This window comes from Bos javanicus, chromosome 17, assembly GCF_032452875.1.
Source record: "Bos javanicus breed banteng chromosome 17, ARS-OSU_banteng_1.0, whole genome shotgun sequence".
Taxonomy (NCBI): Eukaryota; Metazoa; Chordata; class Mammalia; order Artiodactyla; family Bovidae; genus Bos; species Bos javanicus.
This window is the reverse complement of record NC_083884.1, coordinates 71994975-72015144: the sequence shown is the minus strand read 5'-3', so window position 1 is coordinate 72015144 and position 20170 is coordinate 71994975. Positions and strand designations below refer to the sequence as shown.

At 64.9% G+C, this 20170-nt stretch overlaps 2 protein-coding genes across 3 annotated transcripts in view; one reads left to right on the top strand and one right to left on the bottom strand.

Annotated features, from left to right (window-relative positions):
• Nucleotides 1-14292, top strand: part of GNAZ (G protein subunit alpha z) — a 30242-nt gene extending 15950 nt beyond the window's left edge. The window contains exon 3 of the mRNA XM_061385569.1: nt 12631-14292. Within this exon, the coding sequence (XP_061241553.1) occupies nt 12631-12975 (345 nt within the window). The 3' untranslated portion in view covers nt 12976-14292. The remainder of the gene's footprint in view (nt 1-12630) is intronic.
• RSPH14 (radial spoke head 14 homolog) overlaps nt 1-20170 on the bottom strand; it is a 52075-nt gene that overhangs the window by 23178 nt on the left and 8727 nt on the right. Inside the window, exons 5-6 of one of the 2 annotated variants that reach the window (XM_061385566.1) lie at nt 19569-19687; nt 7219-10479 (exon numbers count right to left, since the gene is read on the bottom strand). In XM_061385566.1, coding sequence (XP_061241550.1) covers nt 9926-10479; nt 19569-19687 — 673 coding nt within the window. In that variant the 3' untranslated portion in view covers nt 7219-9925. Of the gene's footprint in view, nt 1-7218; nt 10480-19568; nt 19688-20170 lie in introns of those variants that run through there. The other variant, XM_061385565.1, reaches the window with a different exon arrangement.

Below are 20170 nucleotides of genomic sequence, written 5' to 3'. Positions count from 1 at the left end.
CCACCCCCAACTAGGCGTCTGCAGCCTCGTCTCCGCCCCCCCCAGACAGGGCCCCCTTCCGCCCCCGCCGGCTTCTGCGTCAGCATGTTGCCAAGGGTGACGTCAAGACCGCTGGGCTTGGGGCGCGTGCAGGGCAGCCCCTGGGCAGGGGCAGATTCCGGGGTGTCCGTGGACCATGGCAGCCCGCGGGTCGCAGAAGCTGTGCCCAGCCTCGGGCGTGATGCTGGGCCCTCGTCCCAGGAGGATTTCACGGGTCCTGAGTCGGCCTGGGCCCCGTCCCCTGTGCAGGGCTGCCGGAGCTCAGCCCAGGCGTCACCCGTGGGCGCTGTGGGCCGGCAGTGGTGCCCAGGTCCCTGTCTTGGCATGAGGACAGCTCAGAGACCAAGCCCACCAGCCCAGCCAGACCGCCCCGCCCCACCAGCCCTCTGTGGAGCCCCCCTCCTGCCGCCTGGCTGCCGGCCTCCACCCGGGTGGAAAAGACAAGGAGCTCAGCTGTGGGCCCCGTGGGTGCCCACCCGCCTGGACAGCCCCCAGGGCATTCCCTTGAGCGCCCTGCAGGTGGGACCCCAGCACCCTGCTGTCAGCCTGCTCCGGCCTCGCCCCAGGGGCCTGCTGACAGACTTAGGGCTTCTGCACTGCGGGGCCCCCAGAAGGGACGGGCGAGGCGGCCACGAGGTGTCGGTTCTCACGGGAGCACCCTCAGTGGCTCCCTGTGCTGTGGGCTGTGGGGCTGCCAGCAGGCTTGCTGTGCGCCTGCTGTATACCTGCTGTGCGCCTGCTGTATACCTGCTGTGCTCCTGCTGTGTGCTTGCTGTATACCTGCTGTGCTCCTGCTGTGCGCCTGCTGTATACCGGCTGTGCTCCTGCTGTGCGCCTGCTGTATACCTGCTGTGCGCCTGCTGTATACCTGCTGTGCTCCTGCTGTGCTCCTGCTGTATACCGGCTGTGCTCCTGCTGTGCGCCTGCTGTATACCTGCTGTGCGCCTGCTGTATACCTGCTGTGCTCCTGCTGTGCTCCTGCTGTATACCGGCTGTGCTCCTGCTGTGCGCTTGCTGTATACCTGCTGTGCGCCTGCTGTTTGCTTCTGCGTACCTACTGTATGCCTCGTATATACTTGCCTCACACCTACTGTGTGCCTGCTGTGGGTACGAGGCCCAGGTGGGGCCAGATGCCATGGTGAGCCCGAGTGTCAGGGGTACAGGGGTTGAGGTAGGGGCACTCATCCCAGCACAGCTGAGTGTCACGTCTGCAGACCCTCTTGCTGCCTAGGGACTCTGCCCCTCCTCCGGGACGTGGCAGGCACATCTCCCAGGGGTGATTTCACTTTCTCACAGGGCTCCTTGCAGGAGGCCTGGTGTCCCCGCTGCTACCCAGCAGTAGCTGGTCAGCTGTGTCATCTGTGTTGAGGGTCTCAGGAGCAGAGGACACAGGGACATGCTTCTTAGGGGTCAGTGTGTGCCTAGCCCTGCCCAGCGGCCCCTCCTGGTCCTGGGGAGCCCCACCCTACCCACAGATGGTGGCAGGGCCTGGCACACAGTGGCATGCCACAGACGTGGCCAGGGCCGGGAAGAGCCAATGTCTGGGGCCCTGGCTTCTAGGGCGCAGCTGAGAGGGAGCCCCTGCAGGTGCTGCCGAGGGGGCCGCTCCAGGCTGTCCTACAAAAGTCCTGTGACCCACCGCCCGAACACCACGCTGTGTCATTCAGCCCCAAAGGGCGCACGTTTCAGTGCTGTAAGATCGTCGTCGCAAAACAGTGCTGCCCGGGAGCGTGGTGAACAGGCTGCCACCCGCTGGGACGCAGCAGGAGGCGCGTGTCCGACAGACAGTCAGAGGGGAGCCGCGGGCGTGGGTGACACCCCGCTTAGACTGGAGGGGGCTTGATGCAGCCTCCAGGGCCTGTACCCAGCCAGCTCTGCAGACGGGGAGGCCGAGGCTGAGGTCACCATCGTGGGCCCGGGGCTGGGAGCCAGGGTGCAGACAGCGAGCGGGCCTGGGGGCGCTTGAGCGGCCACTGGGGTTGGCACCGCCCTAGCAGCACCGACCTCGGAAGCAGGACCCCCAGGAAGCCCCAGTGGAGCACACCCCACCGTCTGCCTCCTGCCCCCAACCCGGCTGAGGTCACATTTGGAGGCCACCCGCCTCCCCAGCAGGCTGCGGTCTCCCCTGTAGCTGCTTCCGGTTTCACGGGATGCCAGGGCCACATGCAGCCTTGACCTCTGCACACCACGTTGACCCTGGGACCGCAGAGGCCCCCTGGACTGGAGCCCGAGGTGAAGGCAGCCCCAGGGGCTGAGTCCCTGGTGGGGCTGTGACAGCACGTCTGGCCCCAGCTGCAGCAGGCACAGGGCTCAGCTGACCACACTGTCCCTCCCTGCGGATGTCCCTGGCGTGCTTGGCCCGGCCCTGTCTCTCTGTGGCTCGTCACCCCTCCCAAGGGAGCCCGTGGGGCCAGTCGCGCGTTCACTGCTGGGAGCTGCTGCTGAGGCTCGTGGGCACTGGCCGCCTCTGCCCAGGGCCCCTGCTTCTCCACCCGGCCCTTGTCTCAGCCCCCCTCAGTGGCGGGGGCGTCCGGTCCTCCTGTCGCGAGCCCTGGGCGTCACTTGGGATGGGGGAGGGTGGGTGGAGAGGCAGCACCCATGGCTACCCTCCCCTGGCAGGTCAGCCTCCCCGGTGCCCACGGGCAGCCCTCGGTGGGTGCGTGCTTGCTGACATTTCAGCCGGATGGGGCCTGCCCTGCCCCGCCCCACCGGCTGCTCCCAGGGTCCCTGCCTCCTGCTCCCTCGGCGCTCAGCGTCTGCCAGAGTCCGTCCTCCACCAGCGGTCAGCTGGCCGGAAGGATGCCCGCCACGCAGAGGGCCTTCCTGCAGCCCCGCTCCTCACTCTGGGCCCTCGTGGACTCGCCCCTCCACGGTGGTTGCCTCTTGCCATGACCCTGGAGGCCCCCCGCCCACCCTCCGAGGCCATCACTGGACACAGCAGGGCAGGAGGGATACACCACCCTTCCCCTCCACCCCTGGTCGCTCTGCCTTCGCCGCGTGACCTGGTGGACTCTGCCGGGGGGTGTCCACGTGTCACTCCGCCTCACAGGCGGGTCAGGGTCAGCCTCTTGCCAGGTCTTGGGCTGTGTAGGCAGGGCTGCCCCCGCCACACTGCACCCCTGTCCTCTGAGACTGGTGGACATCACGTTAGCAGCTTGAGATCAGCCAGGTGAGAGCGGTGATGTTGCGGACATCAGCAGATGCTACGGCCACCCCCCGCCCGAGGCGGACGTTAAGCGGCCCCCGCCTCCTCTAGGCAGTGGTTCCCCCACGTCCCTGCCCGGCAGGCTCAGTCTTCAGTGAACAACGGCGCTTGCTGCCGGCTCCTCGTAGAGCCAGGCCGGCCGCCCCCGACCCCTCAGCAGCCCCCTGCTCTGGGCCTGCGGCCGTGCACGTCATTTCTGCTCACGCTTGCCCCACTGGGGGACGGCCCTTTGCCAGAGCGGTTCACGCTCTCTGGGGGCAGGGAAATCGATGCTGTGTGCAGAGGGGCTACCTGGGAGCTGGGGGCGCTGCTGCATCCGTCAGTGTGTTCGTGGCCAGCCCTGGGGTCCTCCCCCCACCGGCCTGAGGACAAGCCCCCTTTCCTCCCCTGAGGTCATGCGGGGACTGCATGGCGCAGCCTCTGGAGGCTGAGACTGGCTTCCGTGGGGCTTGGCAGGGAGGCAGCCCCAAGTAGCAGCCAGGGGGGTCTCCTGCCCCAGAGACCAGCGTGCGGGCAGAAGGGCCTGACATCGGAGGCAGGGCCTGGGGCGAAGCTGGGGGTGCTGGCCGGGGCTCCCCCTTGCCAAGCTCGCCAGGGTCACGGGGAGGCTGGGGGCAGCCCTTCAAGGTACGACCAAGGGGTTTGGGAGGCCCCACGGGGGACTCCAGCCCACAGCCCAGTCTCTGGGGTGGCCATTGCCGCCGGGCCTTCATAACCCCCAGCTCTGTCCACACACATGTCAGCGCGTCTGCACTCAGCAGGACCTCAGGGCAGAGAACCCTCTCAGCTTGCGGGTCCTCACATCCGGAGCCGAGCTCAGCGGGCCCCGGGGGTCCGCCCTAAGGTTCCCGCTGAGGCTCGCCCAGGCCGCAGCCCCGCACACCTCTGCTGCCCTCCAGCGACCCTGCCAGCAGTCCTGACCGAGGAGGCCCAGGCTCCTGTGGCCAGCCTGAGGAGACTGGCACAGCAGCTAGGCGGCCTGCGCTTCCTGTGCGGCCGCCCCCTCCAGCTCACCCGCCGGAGGACGGGACCCTGGGAGGCGGGAGGGCAGGCCTCGGCCACACGCGGGTCCAGCCCCACCTTCCTGCCCGCAAAGCTGGGCGACAGGCCTGCAACTCGGGGACAGGACCCAGTTTTGACGTCTGCCGTTCCCGGCGCCCGTGTCTGGTGCCCGCGGGGCCCGGGGCTCTGGGGCTGGTGCTAGGATGGAGAACGCCGCCAGGCAGTGGAGCGTAGATCCCGGACAGCCCCACAACCTCCTCCTGGCCTGGCTGCTGGCTGGGAAGGCTGTGGGAACCTCAGGCCGCCTCCTTTCCTCTCTCTCACACTAGAGAGCTGGACGCACAGGTGGGCTGGGCCCCCACGCAGCACGACGCCCCCCAAGGCCAAGGCCAGCCCATCACAGCGTGACCGAGCTGAGCCTCGAAGCCCGTTAGTGGCCATTCTGCCATCTCCCGCCCCCCGCAGTCAGCTCAGGCCTGCCGGGGTCAGGCTGCGAGTGCCCCTCGGTGCGGCATCGCCAAGGCCAGAGGCCACCCCGGGCGGGGATGGAGGCGGTGCTGGGCCGCACTGTCCCTGGGCGCTCCCCTGATGCCCAGACCTAGCAGGCTGGCCAGGGGGCCCGGCACAGGGCCTGTTGCCCCAAGGGCCTCCCAGCCCCTCCGCGGTGGTGCGGGGCTCCAGGGAGGGCAGGGCACTCTGCTGAACACGGGCCGGGAGCCCGTCGGGGCGGGAGAGCAGACCGTTCCCGAGGGCTGTGGAGGGCCCAGGTGGGCCCCCGCGTGTAAGTCCAGCCCGGCCCCAGGCACAGCCACTGTGACCCCACGGCCCAGACACTTCCTGCCACGCTACTGTTTACCGACACGGCCCGGGGAGTGATCCAGGGGGCCCCGGCTGGAGAGGGCAGGTTTCAGGGACCCACCAGGAAGATGGTGACATGTGAAGGGCACGTGCGTCCTGTCTGTCTCGGGGGGACTGTGGCTTGGAAACCAGACACGGGGCCCCGCCTGGCTTCCTCACCCCCTCGCCTCCCCCCGGGCAGGGGGCTGTGGGGCTTGGAGCACCTTGCGGGGCGGGGCCTGGGGTCAGCCACGGTGCCAGCCTCCCGGGCAGAGCGCCGGCCGCTGCCCCGGCTGGATCAGTGTTCCCAGGCCCGGCCTGCCATGGCCCCAGGGTCCTCGGGAGGCCCTTGGCCACACGTGGGCGTCCTTCCCGGGAGAGGGTCTGTCACTCCGCTCGGTCTCTTGGCAGAGCTGAGGGCCCTGGCCCCGGCCCAGCCCCACCCTGCACCCACGCTGATGGAGAAGCCAGTGCTGGGCAGTCATGACCCGGGTACCTGCTAAGGGTGAGCACTTCTGAAACCGTCTTGTCGGCCGGGGGAAGAGGTTCCCCTCTGGGATGTCTCCCCACCCACTGCTTTCGCTTGGGGAGGGGTGGCCCGGGGCTGCAGGAGCCCCACCTGATGGACCGAGTCAGGGCCGCATCAGGCAAGAGGGCTGGGCCCCCAGGGTCCCCCTTCCGGTCCCAGGGCGGCTGCCGGCCCTCCCGCGGTAGCGGCGATGGTCTGCGCGTGGGCCAGGCCCGCCCACACCTGCATCCCGCCGTCGGCTAATTTCTCATCAGTGACGGACGGTCAGGGAGTGAGGGGGCACGTGGATCAAGCCGGCAAGGTTTAAGACGAAAACAAGTAGCAGGCAGGTCTCCTTTCAGCGGAAGCCTAGAAGGACGGGGGCTTTGAAGGAGGTGTGCTCCCTGCAGGGCGAGGGTGGGGGGCATTGGGGGCGGGGGGAGGTGAAGGCAGGTGAGACGCAGAGCCTGGGCCCTGTGGAGGCTGGCACCTGCCTCCTCTGGGCCTGACTCCGGGCAGGGCGGGGAGCAGCGTACGGGGGCTCCATGCCCGCTAGGGCAAGTGCTCCACGCATGGCCTTGGGACTCTGGGGGTCGACCCTAACTCATTCCCCACCCGCGCTACTGAAGTTATGGGCCACCCACTGTCCCCGTGCCCCCTGCTCGGGGCTCTGCGGCCACCCGTGGGCTCGGGAGCCATCGTTTCTGGCTGAGATCCCGTCGGTCTTTGAGGTTCAGTGAGAGCAGGGCACAGATGCATGTGTCTGGGGCATGGGGGCCGGCCGCTCACGCGACTCCTGCTGCATAGGTGGGCAGGGCCCCCGCGTTGGTCCTGAGAGCGGGGTCGCAGCGTGCCCGTGTGGCCGCGGGCTGTCCCCGCCCGGCCCCCAAGGATGTAGGGCACCCCCAGGCCAGCGTGGCCGTGGCCTTGGAGGGTTGAGCACACTTGTCCTGAGGTACCCCGGTGGAACCCAGGCTGTGGTCCTTCCTGTCCAGGGTCCAGGGTCCCTGGGAGGCTGAGGGCACCTTCATGCAGACCTCTAAGCCCCTCAACACAGATGGCTCATCCCAGCTCGCTGAGCCTCCTCGTGGGGGGGATCCGGGACCTGCTCTTGGGGAGGGGGCGCTGGGCGGGGCGGCAGGGGCATCCGGCGAGCTGCCCCAGGCCGAGCTTCCGCTGCTCCTGGCACGTTCGGGGTGGCTTTCGGGCCATCGGGGCCTGAGCACAGCTTCTCCGCAGCCTGTTATCTTGTTTAAACAGCACTGCTGTTTGAAGGGGCAGGCCTGGCCACGCGGTTACCATGAGCCTCACAATTGTTCCTGGAGGGTGGGCAGGGGACAGGCCTCCAGAACACAGCACTCCCCCGTCCCCCGCGAAGCCCCATCTGTCGATGGCCCCAGGCCTGTGGGACCCAGCATCCCCGCCCTGCCTACCCCCGCCTGCCGGGGATGCAGGGAGCCACCCCCTGGGGTGGGGGCAGGCTGGGCCCTTTGCTGAGCCGGCTTCTGGTCCCTGGGCGTGGAGTCCGAGGGCCGTGAGTACCCGGGAGGTGCGGGTGAGAGACGCACATCCCCCCCTGAGTGCTGATCCTAGTGCTGCTCACTGACCCCCACTCTGACCCCTGACCCCTGACCCCTGACCCGGACCTGGGGCTGCCTGTCTGCAGGGGGCGGCAGGTGCTGGGGGAGGGTCAGGGCCCTGGCGGAGGGCACACGGAGTCATGGAGTTGGATCCTGGGGCCATAGCACCGACCCCGGGCAGGACCGTGCCGTCTCGGCCCTGGGAGCCCAAGGGGTCGAGGGCCAGGGCACCTCGAGGGCTCGCGGATTCGGACAGAAGGAGAAGCAGCGGGTGGCCCGCTTGCCCCGCTGCCCCCGCGCCGACCGTGGCTTCCAGCCATCCCCGCAGACCAGCCCCGGGCATTGTGGGGCTCCTGCGCCCATCAGCCTCGCTAACCCAGTCCTGGGTCCGGGGCAGCCGGCGCCCAGCCCTGCGGGAGGAACACGTGGGCAGCACTGACTCGATCAGCCTGGACGCAACCCAGTCGTCCAGCTCTTTTCCCCAGGCACCCGGAGCAGGGTTTAGGGTGGGGGCCGGCGGGGACCGCAGGTGGCTCCGGCTGTCAGAGGCTCTCCCTGGGGCAGAGGGGCCCTCAGCCCAGCCCCCACATGGTGTAAATGGGGGCCGCGGGGAAGAGCGAGGCCCAGCCACAGGGCGCCCTGCGGTAACCGCCCCGTCCCCCGCCCACCAGCAGCAGGTCCCCAGAAGGACTGCCCCCTTCCCTGCCCCATGCCCCGGGGGGCCGTGAGGTCTCCTGAACCCCGAGGTGCGCTCCCTGGCTGCCAGCAAGTAGACGGCGGTGGACAGTGTTGCCTGGCCACCAGCCAGCCCGGTCCTCCGTGCCCCTCCCAGAGGGCCGCCTGGTCCAGCCTGAGGGTCTGGGTCTGCGACGCTGTGCAAGGCTGAGGGTGGAGCTGCCTCCCCAGTTGCCGTGGAAACGGCAGGACCGCGCTCAGTCGCCCTAATGGCAGAGACTTGGCGGTGGGAAGGGCCCGAGGGGCCACAGGCGTTCCCAGGCCCCCTGTGGGCAGGCCGACCAGGACCATGCCTGCCCCCCTACCCGTCTGCACAGGGCGGTAGTGACTGCATGCTTGCCGGGGTGAGCCAGGCTCACGGGCCCTGCCCTCCCACGGACTCATCCACGAGGGGCGCGATCCCCGGGAGTGGAGGTCTGAGTCGCTGCCCCAGGCCTCCAGCCTCTGCCTCTGGCCGCCTCCTCCCTGTCCCCAGGGGGCCCTCCCGCCTGCGCCCCTCAGCCTGAGGGCTATAGCCACAAGCGGGCCCTGCACCTCTGAGCACACCCCGCCTCTGACTCACGACAACTAGATCCCAAAGGGAAGCGCACAGCAGAGGCTGAGGACCTTTAGTGGATGTGGGGGGTGGGGGCAGGAATGGGTCGGGGGGAACCCAGGGCTTCAAGCCGCCAGGCAGCCTGTGATCTGGGCCCGGTCCCTTTCCTGTGGAGCCCAGGGCCAGGGGCGCCCCAAGTGCAGCCTCTGCCTGCCCCCCCCAACCCACAGCCTCCCAGCAGGGCCCCCCGGCACCCCAGGCTTGCTAGACTTTTCTGCAGCTTTGCATGGAGACGACACAGCCCACTCAGCCACAGGCTGCAGCCCCCTCTTGGGTGACAAGCCTGTCTCTGCAGCTGCAGGTGCAGCTTACACGGGTCCCCCCCGCCGGCGCCCCTGCCAGCACCTCGGGACAGATGGGGTGTGAGGCTGGGGTCCACTTGCCCTGTCCTCAGCGGAGGAGACCCGTGCAGCAGGGCTCAGGGTGGGCCAGGGAGGTCCCGGGGGGCTCCTCCCACCCAGGGCACAGGGCTGTCTGGGCCTCAGCTCCTTGCAGGCCATGGAGGAGGGGGCGGTCAGTGCCACGCTGAGCATGGGCCCCCCCGACGGGCCTGCGGCCAGCAGCGCCCTCACATCCCGTGGACGGCCGGTGCCACCTCGACGTCCAGCCCCGGATGGACCCTGCCCACTCGGCCCACTGAGCCGGGTGCCGCCAGGCATCCCCACTGACGGCCCCCGCCCTCGGCGCCCTCAGAGCCTGGCACTGTGGTGAATGGAGCTCATTCATGCCTGCAGCCCAGCCTCCCTGCGTGAAAAGCCGGGTTCACGGCTCCCAAGAACAAACACCCCAGGCTGGTCCTGCAGCAGGCAGACTGGGGCCCTTCTGGGTCAGGACCTTGTGCTGGGCCCCAAGGAGCTGAGTGAGTGCCAGGCCGCACCCCGCTACCTGGGGCCTCCGCCCTGCTTGGCCTGCCCGCCGCCCCATCCTGGCCACCAGGGCCCCCCGTCCCAGGACGTCTGGCCTTGGTCTCCAAGTCAGCGCATGATGGCTGCTGCTGGCCCTGGTGCCTGGCGCGGGGCCTCTCAGCTTCCCATAGGGGTCCCGTTCCGCCCCCAACCTCTGGAGGAGGGCGGCCAACAGAGCCCCCTTTCCCAGGGGTGCGGCAGGCCCAAAGCACAGCTGGAGGCTGGCAGAGTGGGGTGCCGGCTGCCCGGGGAGGCTGAGGAGGCGTGAGGGAAGCCAGCTCAAGTGGCAGAGGGTGCGGAGATGCTGACGGGCCGGGGTTTCTAGGGGCCCCTGGAGGGGCTGTAGGGGTGGGAGGAGGTGCTGGGGCCCCCATGGACAGGTGGCCAGTGGCCCGCATGCCCTGGTCCTCCTCCATGCCCCCCCCGCCCCCCAGAGGCCAGAGACACCGTGAGCTGATCAGGGAGGTACTCTCCCTGTGCGGGTGGGCGGGCCCCCGTTCCCTCCTGCCCAGGGGCTGGTCAGACTGCACTGGTGCCAATGGGGTCCCACCCCCCAGCATTGCAGGGCAGACCAGCAGAGTCCCGAGTGACCCCTCGGCAGGTGAGCTGGACGCAGGAGCTGCCTGTCTGCCCACACCGGTGACCCAGCAGGGCCCAGATGCCTGGATATCCGAACAGCTGCTGCCCCTGCCCAGCATTGGCCCGCCCACCCTGGAGCCCCGCCACACACAGGGCCCCCCCGGCCACTCGGCCTCCGGTCTCTGGGCTTCGGCACCTGCCCGAAACCAGAGACCTGCTCAGCGAGTGTGCGCTCAGTGCTTGGTGAATACGTGCCTCTGGCCACATCTGTTGTTTATCGTACGTGTGAGATCTGGGGTCGGGAGCACCCTGATTAAGACATCGTTCCGGCGAAATGACAGACAGCTCCGCCGCTGGTCCTTTCCACGTGGCTTCCAGGAGTCCATTAGCGCTCGTTGCCACCCAGTGGCAGGTGGTTTCCTGGACCACCAGCCTCGGCGAGGGGGACTCCATCCTGCTCTCAGACACGCTGGGGGCCGGCATCCTGCTTCTGTCTGCAGAAGGATCGCCCCCCCAACACACACACATACACACGGTCACTCCCCCAACACACACGATCACCCCCCAACACACATGATCACCCCCCAACACATACGATCATCCCCCAACACACACAATCACCCCGCAACACACACCATCATCCCCCAACACACATGATTATCCCCCAACACACATGATCATCCCCCAACACACACACATGATCACCCCCCAAACACACACACACACAGTCACCCCCAACACACATGATCACCCCCCAAACACACAATCACCCCCCAACACACACGATCATCCCCCAACATACATGATCACCCCCCAACACACACGATCATCCCCCAACACACACAATCACCCCGCAACACACACCATCATCCCCCAACACACATGATCATCCCCCAACACACACACATGATCACCCCCCAAACACACGCACACAGTCACCCCCAACACACACGATCACCCCCCAACACACATGATCACCCCCAAAACACACACATGATCACCCCCCCAACACACACACACATGATCACCCCCCCAACACACACACACGATCACTCCCCAACACACATGATCACCCCCAACACACACACGTGATCACCCCCCAAACACACACAATCACCCCCCAACGCACACGATCATCCCCCAACACACACGATCACCCCCAACACACACGATCACCCCCAACACACATGATCACCCCCAACACACACACATGATCACCCCCCAAACACACACACACGCAATCACCCCCCAACACACACGATCACCCCCCAACGCACACGATCACCCCCCAACGCACACGATCATCCCCCAACGCACACGATCACCCCCCAACGCACACGATCATCCCCCAACGCACACGATCACCCCCAACACACACATATGATCACCCCCCAAACACACACACACACACGATCACCCCCCAACACACACGATCACCCCCCAACACACACAATCATCCCCCAACACACACGATCACCCCCCAACACACATGATCACCCCCAACACACACACATGGTCACCCCCCAAATACACACACACACAATCACCCCCCAACACACACGATCATCCCCCAACACACACACATGATCACCCCCCAAACACACACCGTCCCCAAGACCTGAGACCAGGCTCTTTCTAACGAAAGCACAGGAAGGGTTTGAAAGACCAGCCTCCCAGGTGGATCGCAGGGCCTGGAGTCCGTGTCTCTGTGGTGAGGGGGCGGTGGGGAGGGATGCCTTGTCAGCACTGATGCCATCAGACCCTGTTCGTCTGAGAGGGCCAGGCCTCTGGGAGATGAGGGAGGGCTTCATGGGCGCCCCTGGGCACCCCACCCTGGGGCCAGCAGCTCTGCGCGTCTGCCCCGGAGGGTCAGCGAGCCTCGAGCTCCTGGCCTGGGGACTTGGAGCACATTTCTCTGCCTTGGTTTCTTCGTCTGCAGGATGGGATGATAAGGTCAAGGGTGGTCAGCAGAGCGTCCCTGTTCATTGTGCGTGCTCAGAACAGTCCTTCATCTAATGGCTCAGCTCTAGGCTGGCCCTGCCTTCCGGACACTCATCTTATTCACCTTAAAACACAGGGCAGCTCACCACCCGCAGGCGTCCCTTTAGAAGCAAGGTGATCAGTCGTGGGGGGTGGGGAGGAGCAGGTGAGGGCCCTGGGCTCCTCGAGAGCCCGCAGGCTGCAGCATATCCTTGGTCCTCTTGGGGAGGTGGAAGGGGCCCCCGGGGCCACACTGCAGTCACGGGGCCTCCGGGGGGCCGTCCTCACCTCCTGGGGGCGGCGGAGGGCTCCTGTGTGTGGCACCCGGTGAGCACGCAGCCAGCAGGGGCTGGGCTGGCCCAGCTCCGCCCTGGAGCCTTTTAGGAACAGAGGACCCACATGTCACAGACTCCCGTGAAGCCTGACACCTGGCAGGATGGAGGCTCCTGGCTGGCCCACCCCCAGCAGGCGGGGCTGACCACGAGCTCCCTGCAGAGGGGTGTGGCGAGGACGGTCCTGCATGGGAGGCAGGGCCTGGCCTGTGGGGGCGGGTCCCCGGCCGGCAGCCCCGAAGGCGCGCGGTCAGTGACCCCCCGGGGGGCTGTGCGGGCGTGGGGCCTGCTGGGGCCCGGCTCTGCTGACCGCCCCCCACCCCCTCCCCCCAGAGCCGGATGGCCGAGAGCCTGCGCCTCTTCGACTCCATCTGCAACAACAACTGGTTCGTCAGCACGTCCCTCATCCTCTTCCTGAACAAGAAGGACCTGCTGGCACAGAAGATCCGCCGCATCCCGCTGACCGTGTGCTTCCCCGAGTACAGCGGCCAGAACACCTACGAGGAGGCCGCCGTCTACATCCAGCGGCAGTTCGAGGACCTGAACCGCAACAAGGAGACCAAGGAGATCTACTCGCACTTCACCTGCGCCACCGACACCGGCAACATCCAGTTCGTGTTCGACGCCGTGACCGACGTCATCATCCAGAACAACCTCAAGTACATCGGCCTCTGCTGAGGGCCGGCGCCGCGGCGAGGCGGGGACCAGCCCGGGGCGGAAGACGGGGGTGGGGGCCGGCGGGGCCGCGGCGAGGCGGAGGACCAGCCCGGGGCGGAAGACGGGGGTGGGCGCTGGAGCGTGCCCCCAGCCCCCGCGCCGGCGCCTTCGTCTCTGCAAACACGACTATATACGGATAGGTTGCTAGGTAGGTAGACACACTTGCGCGCGTGCACACACACGCATACACACACACTCTCTCTCTCTGCAGACGGGCAGGCCCCTCGCCTGGCCGAGGTCCCATGAAGGCTTGAGGAGCTGTCGCCAAGTCCGCACCCCCAACCCCCAGACCCTCCCGCCACGTCACTCTGCCTTCCTGACACGGCCCCGCTCCGTGCCGGGGGACCACAGGGCCGGGCGGCCAACTCCCCGGGAGGAGACCCAGAGCCGGGGCCGTGCCGCCCACGTGGGCACGGGGCACCAGGCCGGCCACAGCACTGACTAGCCCTCCGGCCACTCACCGCCCTTTTTAACGCGCTTGGGGACCATGCAGCAAAGCCACACGGTGACCCGCGTGGCGCGGCCCGCTGGGTTCCCGCTTTTCTCCTACGAGTTGGACGTTTTATAAAACCAAACCCTGGTTTTTCTCCTCTGATATCCTTTTTTTTTTTTTTTGGGCCAAATCTCGTGGTGTTTCGCAGAGATACAGAAAATTTCCAATGCAGTTGAGTATTCTTTTTTAAACGCAGATTTTCAAAACCTATTTTTTCTCTCCCCCACTCCGGGTGGCCCTTCTCGTGTCTTGGCTTGCTGAGTGTCAAAGTCGTCACCGGACGCATCTATCCGTCTGCCCGGCGGTAGCCTCGGGGCCGCGTTGTACATACGCCCGTGCAGCGTCCCCTGTCCCTGGTGCGGCCTCCGCTTCGTTTTTCTTTCAGAAAATAAACGTGCTGTGTTCACAGAAGGCCCTTCACCGCGGGAGCGGACGAGCAGTAGCTTGGCGTCTCGGTGTTTAAAACGGGAATGACCTGTGGCGTCTCCGCGTGTGAAGGGACGGGAGGCCCGAGGGGCAGCCGGCCTCCTGTGAAGGCTCGGCCGCCTGAGGGGGGCCCTTCCTGCCCGCGGGGCTACCCCCCGCCACGTGGACGGCCCCGGCCGAGGGCTGCCCGCAGAGCCCTCGCCGGGCGGAACCCCTCTGGGCCCTTGTTCGGGACCCCGAGCCCGAGGTCAGTGCCCAGAGTCACAGCCGAGGACTGTCGAAGGGGGCGCAAGGAGCCGGGGGATAGCGCGAAAGTCCGAGATCGTCTCCTTTATGAAAATAAAATTCCCTGAATGAGCCAGGCCTCGTCCCCGAGTGCTCTGTGTGCGGCGTGGGGTCGGGGGGACGGTGGCCATGCCCAGGTCCCTCTTCTCTGCCCACTCCCTGCACGCCTTTAGAAAAACCGTCTGGAGATGAACGTCAAGAACCAACAAGCCCAACGGAGGCGGGGGCCCGCCCGCCTGTGTGTCCTGAGGTGCTGCAGTTGGAGACAGTGGGGGCTCCAGCCCAAGCTGCTCAGTCACCTGGACCCCCTCTGCCCCAAAGACACCGTGTCCAGGGTCAGAGTCATCCCTGCAGGGCAGGCTGGCGTACGGAGCAGGGTCCCCGGCCCAGCGCCGGCTGCCTCGCCAGGGTGGGGAGCAGCGTCGCCGAGGGTGGGAAACGCTCCTCAGGGAAGTTCATCCTCACTGGGCGGGGTGCTCAGGGTGTCAGTGGCGACCCATTTGACAGAGGACGGGAACGTGCCCAAGGTCGGGGGCGGGGGCGGGGGCGGGGGCGGCGGAGCCATCCTCTCCAGGGTGGGCAGAGAGGGGGCCGAGGGCCAGTGCTTCCCAAGGCCTGGGTCTTTGCTCAGCTTTGCCCCCGAACGGCTGCGGCAGGAGCCCGGGGGGAGGGGTGCACGGAGCCACCCCAGAGCACCATCTCAAACCCAGGACCCAGCCAAAGCCCCGAGGGAGGTACGCAGACACAGTGGCGCAGGGCCCCTGCTCATCCCCAAGCAGCGGAACCCGCTCTGCAGGCTTATTCTGTGCTTTCATGCCAGCTGGGATAGGAGGTAAGCTCACCGCGAGCGTCTTTAACTAAAAGCACACAGCTGGAGGGAAACAAGGCGTCTGCCTCCTGCCCTGATGCGTTCAAGGCAGAGACAGGATTCCCTGGGACAGCCCCCTGGCCTCCCCACCTCCACCTTTTATTTGCTCAGTTCCTCCTCTGACCAACTGATCCCTCTGCTGAGGGGGCCCAAGACCCACCCCCGGGGCCTCGGAAGTCCCCTCCGCCGGGCAGACAGGGCTGCGGCGTTTGCGAGGATGGAGCCGCCTCCTTCCGGGAAGGCACGAGCTGCGGTGCAGAGAGGCCCACGCTTAGCAGTGCGGGAGCTGGGACAGGGGGCTGAGCTGAAGGAGGGCGGCCCTGAGCGGGGAGAGGGTCCCCTGGGGCCGCGGCTGAGTCCGGGGGGCCGGGGGCGTGTGCTGCCCCCGGGCTGTCCGGCTGAGGACGCCCGCAAACCCCACCCCCGCGCTCCCCTGGATGCAGCCCCCCATCGCTGTCTGGCCCCAAGGACGGACTCCAGGAAAGCCCGCCCCCCGCCCCTGCCGCCAGAGGAGAGGGCCGGGGAGGGGGGTGGCGAGAGCGCTTCCCGGGCTGTGTCCGCACGGGGGGCGGCCGCTGGTCACTCGGGGCCCCGCGAAGCGGAGCCGCCCGCGCTGCGGTGGCCGGTCCTGCGGCGCCCCCTGCCGGCCACTGCGGGGAGGGGTACCAGAAACAGCTGCCCTGGCCCACTCAAACCCTCCCAACACTGGCCCCAGCGAGGACACGCCCGGGACACGGCCCCCCAGGCCGGCGCTCAGGGCCCCCAGAAGGTCCTCCGGGGGCGCCCGCCACGCGCCGTGTCCCTCCCCACCTCTCCGTCCAAGCTGCGCACCGCCTGCTGCCGACCCTCCCCAGAGTGTCCCAGGCCTCCCTCTGGGCTGGTCACAGAGGCTGAGCAGAGCCCAGGAAATCCTGAGATAAAGGGTGAAACTCTGGCCTCCCTGCTCTCCGGGAGAGCCTAGCCCCTGTGAATTTCAGAAAAATTTGCAGGAGGCCATACAGCGCTTGCTTATTGAAGGTAGGAAGACAGTGTTGGGCTGGTAAGGGACTTTTGGCTTCAGAACAGAAATCCACCACGGGTCCCTTCTCAAGCTGAGTGTGAAAAGCAAAACTCTTTCTCAACTTTTAGAAAAAAATGTGACAGAATGCCTCCATGAGCTCTTAGCGCCAAAGTCTTAAATGGCACCCCCCATCAAAAGCCACAAAGGAAAAGATTGATGGAAGCTCACTACCATTCAAATGAAAAACTGCTGTTTTATTAAATAAAAAGTGACTTTATTCAAATGAACAAACAGTGGAAATCTATCAGACTGCCTAGAACATGGTGTTTGCACTGTGTGTGGCCAGCTGAGGGTAGAATCTGGGAGAAATGAAACACTCCCTGGAATCGATGAGACACGGAGCAAACAAGTCGACAGATGGACTCGGGCTCCCGAGAGGCTCTGGCTGGAGAGAAGACGCCCCTCTGCCAGCCTGGGGACCTCTGCAGAGCCACAGTCAGTGATGGCTAAGGCTATGCAGCCAGCACCCTGCAATAAGGGGGCACGCCCAGCCCTCCCGGCTGGGACAGGAACGCTGAGAAGCGACCGGATCTGCAGCCCCAAGACACCATCCCCAGGGGAAACCAGCACACGCAAGTCAGCCAGGCTGGGGTGAGTTTACTGAATGTAACTGTAGGTTCCAACACGGGATGGGCAGGCGGAGGTTACAATCAGGAAATAGAGCCCGTGACACACATCGATACATCCCACATCGATACATGACCATCGGCATTCGGTGTAGAAAGTACCAGGCAGACACGTACAGCAAGATCCACCTATATACAGCTTTTAAATCAGGTGAGGCAAGATCTATATATAATTCATGATAGTGAAAGTCGCTCAGTCGTGTCCGACTCTTTGCGACCCTTGTACAGTTCATGGAATTCTCCAGGCCAGAATGCTAGAGTGGGTAGCCGTTTCCTTCCCCAACCCAGGGATCGAACCCAGGTCTCCCACATTGCAGGTGGATTCTTTACCAGCTGAGCCGCGAGGGAAGCCCAATGTATATAATTACGACCGTGGTAATACGCAGAGACGTGTGTTTCGGGTGTAGTAGCCCACCCTCGGTGGCTCCGGGGAGGGCGGAAAGGAGGGTGATGCTGGGTGGGGGCGGTGTTGCGGTTCACAGGGTACTGTACTTTTTCAGCAGAAATCTCAAGCAAATGTGAAGGGCAGTTGGATGTTAAGATTCAGCGAAGCTGGTGGTGGTTCCTGATGTTCGTTATCATCGCCTCTCTGTTCCCCCAAATGCTCACAGAGGTCACAGTAATTTTAAGAGTCCCGGGTGAGAACGGCAAATCCCCTGTCTCCACACCCCGAGCAGGGGTGCCCCGGCGCAGAGAGCAAAGGTGAAGCTCGGCCCCAGAACTGGTTACTCCTGGAGACGCCCCGATCTCCCAGAGGCCCTCGAGCATGGTCGCCTAGGAGAAGCTAGCCAAGGGGTGTTTCAGGAAGACGTGGGCCGGGGTCGGGGGCAGGGTAGTCTTTGACTTGTGTGTTTATTCCGCCACGTTGGGTGGTAGGTGTGGCGCACAGACTCTAGTTACACGCGTGGGCTTCACTGCTCCACGGCACGTGTGATCTTAACTCCCCAACCAGGCATGGAAACAAAAGTCCCCCGGATTGCACGGCAGGTTCTTAACCACTGGACCCCCAGGGACGTCCCAGAGCGGACTTTTTAAAAAGACCCCCGGGGTTGTGCCCTCCGGCCTGGCGTGCCCAGCCCAGCCCAGCTGCAGGAGGGCGTGGTCCCCGCCGGCCGCAGTTGAAGCCCCGGGGCTCCGCTCTGTTCAGCCGGCCCCTCTGTACTGACTGGTTCCCTTGGCCATTTGTCTCTGGGCCGGGGTTCAGGGAGGGCCCCACCTGGTCCTCAATGCGGGCGTCCGAGGTGGGGACAGGTCCCATCAGCCTCCCTTCCCCACGAGGAGACAGCCTGTCCCGGGGCACGCGGGGCTCCAGGGGAGAGCAGACGGACCTGGCCTGTCTGACTCCTGGTGCCTGACATCTTAAGGCCTGGGTCAGGCTTAAGGCCCTCCCTCCAAGGCCTGGCCTCCTGCCTCTCGGAACGAGCCCCTCATTTACAAATGCTCACTGCGTCACGTGCCGGGTCGAGTGTCAGCTCTGACGCGAATCCCCACCCTCCAGTCGCGGTCAGCGGGTGGTCGTGACCCTGGACTCGCATTGGATTAGCGGAAGTGGTCAGCTGGAGGGATGGTGACCCAGGGGTGGGATCTTCCGTCCTTAAAAACGCACTCTGGTGCTTCTCAGAAGAGGGTGTTTACGGGGCTCTCATCGCCAGGGAGAAACAAGCAAAAACCAAAGTGAGACACAGCCACGCACCCGCCAGCTCAGCTCAAAGAGCCCGTGTGGGCACGGCACGGGCCGCCCGGGGCTCCCTCGCACGACTGGTGGGGGCGCATGTTGGCGAAACTCGTTTAGGACATCACTCCTACGACCTTCTAAAGCTGGACGTCAGTTGTCCTGCGCTCAGCGGTTCTCTGCAAGGAGGATCCCAAAAGAAACGCATACGCGTGTCCGTCCAAAGACAGGTAAGACTGTTAGCGGCCGCGGTATTCTCGGCTGCCACACACCAGAAACAATTCATACGTTCTCAACGAAAACCCACGCGGGCAACAGAAGGGACAAATAACACTCATATAGTGTGCATACCACACTGCACCGCAAACGGGCAAAAACCAGCCACACACGACCGCACAACAGAGACACAGAAGCCAGAGACAGAATCCTGCAGACTGTGTCCACCTGCTCCAGGCCAGAATGCTGGCGTGGGTGGCCATTCCCCCTCCAGAGGATCTTCCCGACCCAGGGATCGAACCTGGGTCTCCTGCATTGCAGGCAGATCCTTTCCTGTCCGAGCCACCAGGGAAGCCCCATGCAAAGTTTAAAGTAGCACAGATCAACCTACGGCCTCTGAACTAGAGACAGATTGAAGTGTCGACCTTTGGGTGAGGGGCGGTGACTTCTGGGAGTAGACCCTTGGCACGTGTCTTGATCTGGGTAGCAGCGGTGCCCAGAAGTGGCAGGCTCACTTGGTACAAGTTAATCAAGCGTTCATGTACAACGTGGGCCTTTTTAACAGGCATGAAGGTGAAAAGTGAACGTGAAGTCCCTCAGTCATGTCCGACTCTTCGCAACCCCACAGACTGTAGCCCACCAGGCTCCTCCGTCCATGGGACTTTCCAGGCAAAAGTACTGGAGTGGGTTGCCATTTCCTTCTCCAGAGGATCTTCCCGACCCAGGGATCGAACCCGGGTCTCCCACACTGTAGGCAGATGCTTTACCGTCTGAGCCACCAGGGAAGTCCCATTTAACAGGTATGTTGTGTCTCAGTAAAAGCATGACGTGCTCTAAGCTGTGATCAGCACAGCAGGTGCCTGTCGGGAGAAGCGCCCCCGGGCCGCCCGCGCCCATGGCGGGCTTACCTGCAGGCAGCTGGGCCAGGTGCTTGAAAGCCATGTAGAGGTTCTCCCGGCAGGCTGGCTGCGCGTCGCTCAGCAGGAAGGACAGGGCTTGGATGACATTGTGCTCCAGAAAGCCCTCTCTGGGGAAGAAAAGTCAGATTTAGACACGGCCAAGGGATGAAATTAAAAGACGCTTTCTCCTTGGAAGGAAGGTTATGACCAACCTAGACAGCATGTTAAAAAGCAGAGACATTACTTTTCCAACAAAGGTCCGTCTAAGTCAAGGCTATGGTTTTTCCAGTGGTCATGTATGGATCTGAGCGTTGGACTATAAAGAAAGCTGAGCACCAAAGAATTGATGCTTCTGCACTGTGGTGTTGGAGAAGACTCTTGAGAGTCCCATGGACTACAAGGAGATCCAACCAGTCCATCCTAAAGGAGATCAGTCCTGGGTGTTCATTGGAAGGACTGATGCTAAAGCTGAAACTCCAATACTTTGGCCACCTGATGTAAAGAGCTGACTCATTGGAAAAGACCCTGAAGCTGGGCAAGGTTGAAGGCAGAAGAATGGGACGACAGAGGATGAGATGGTTGGATGGCATCATGGACTCAATGGACATGAG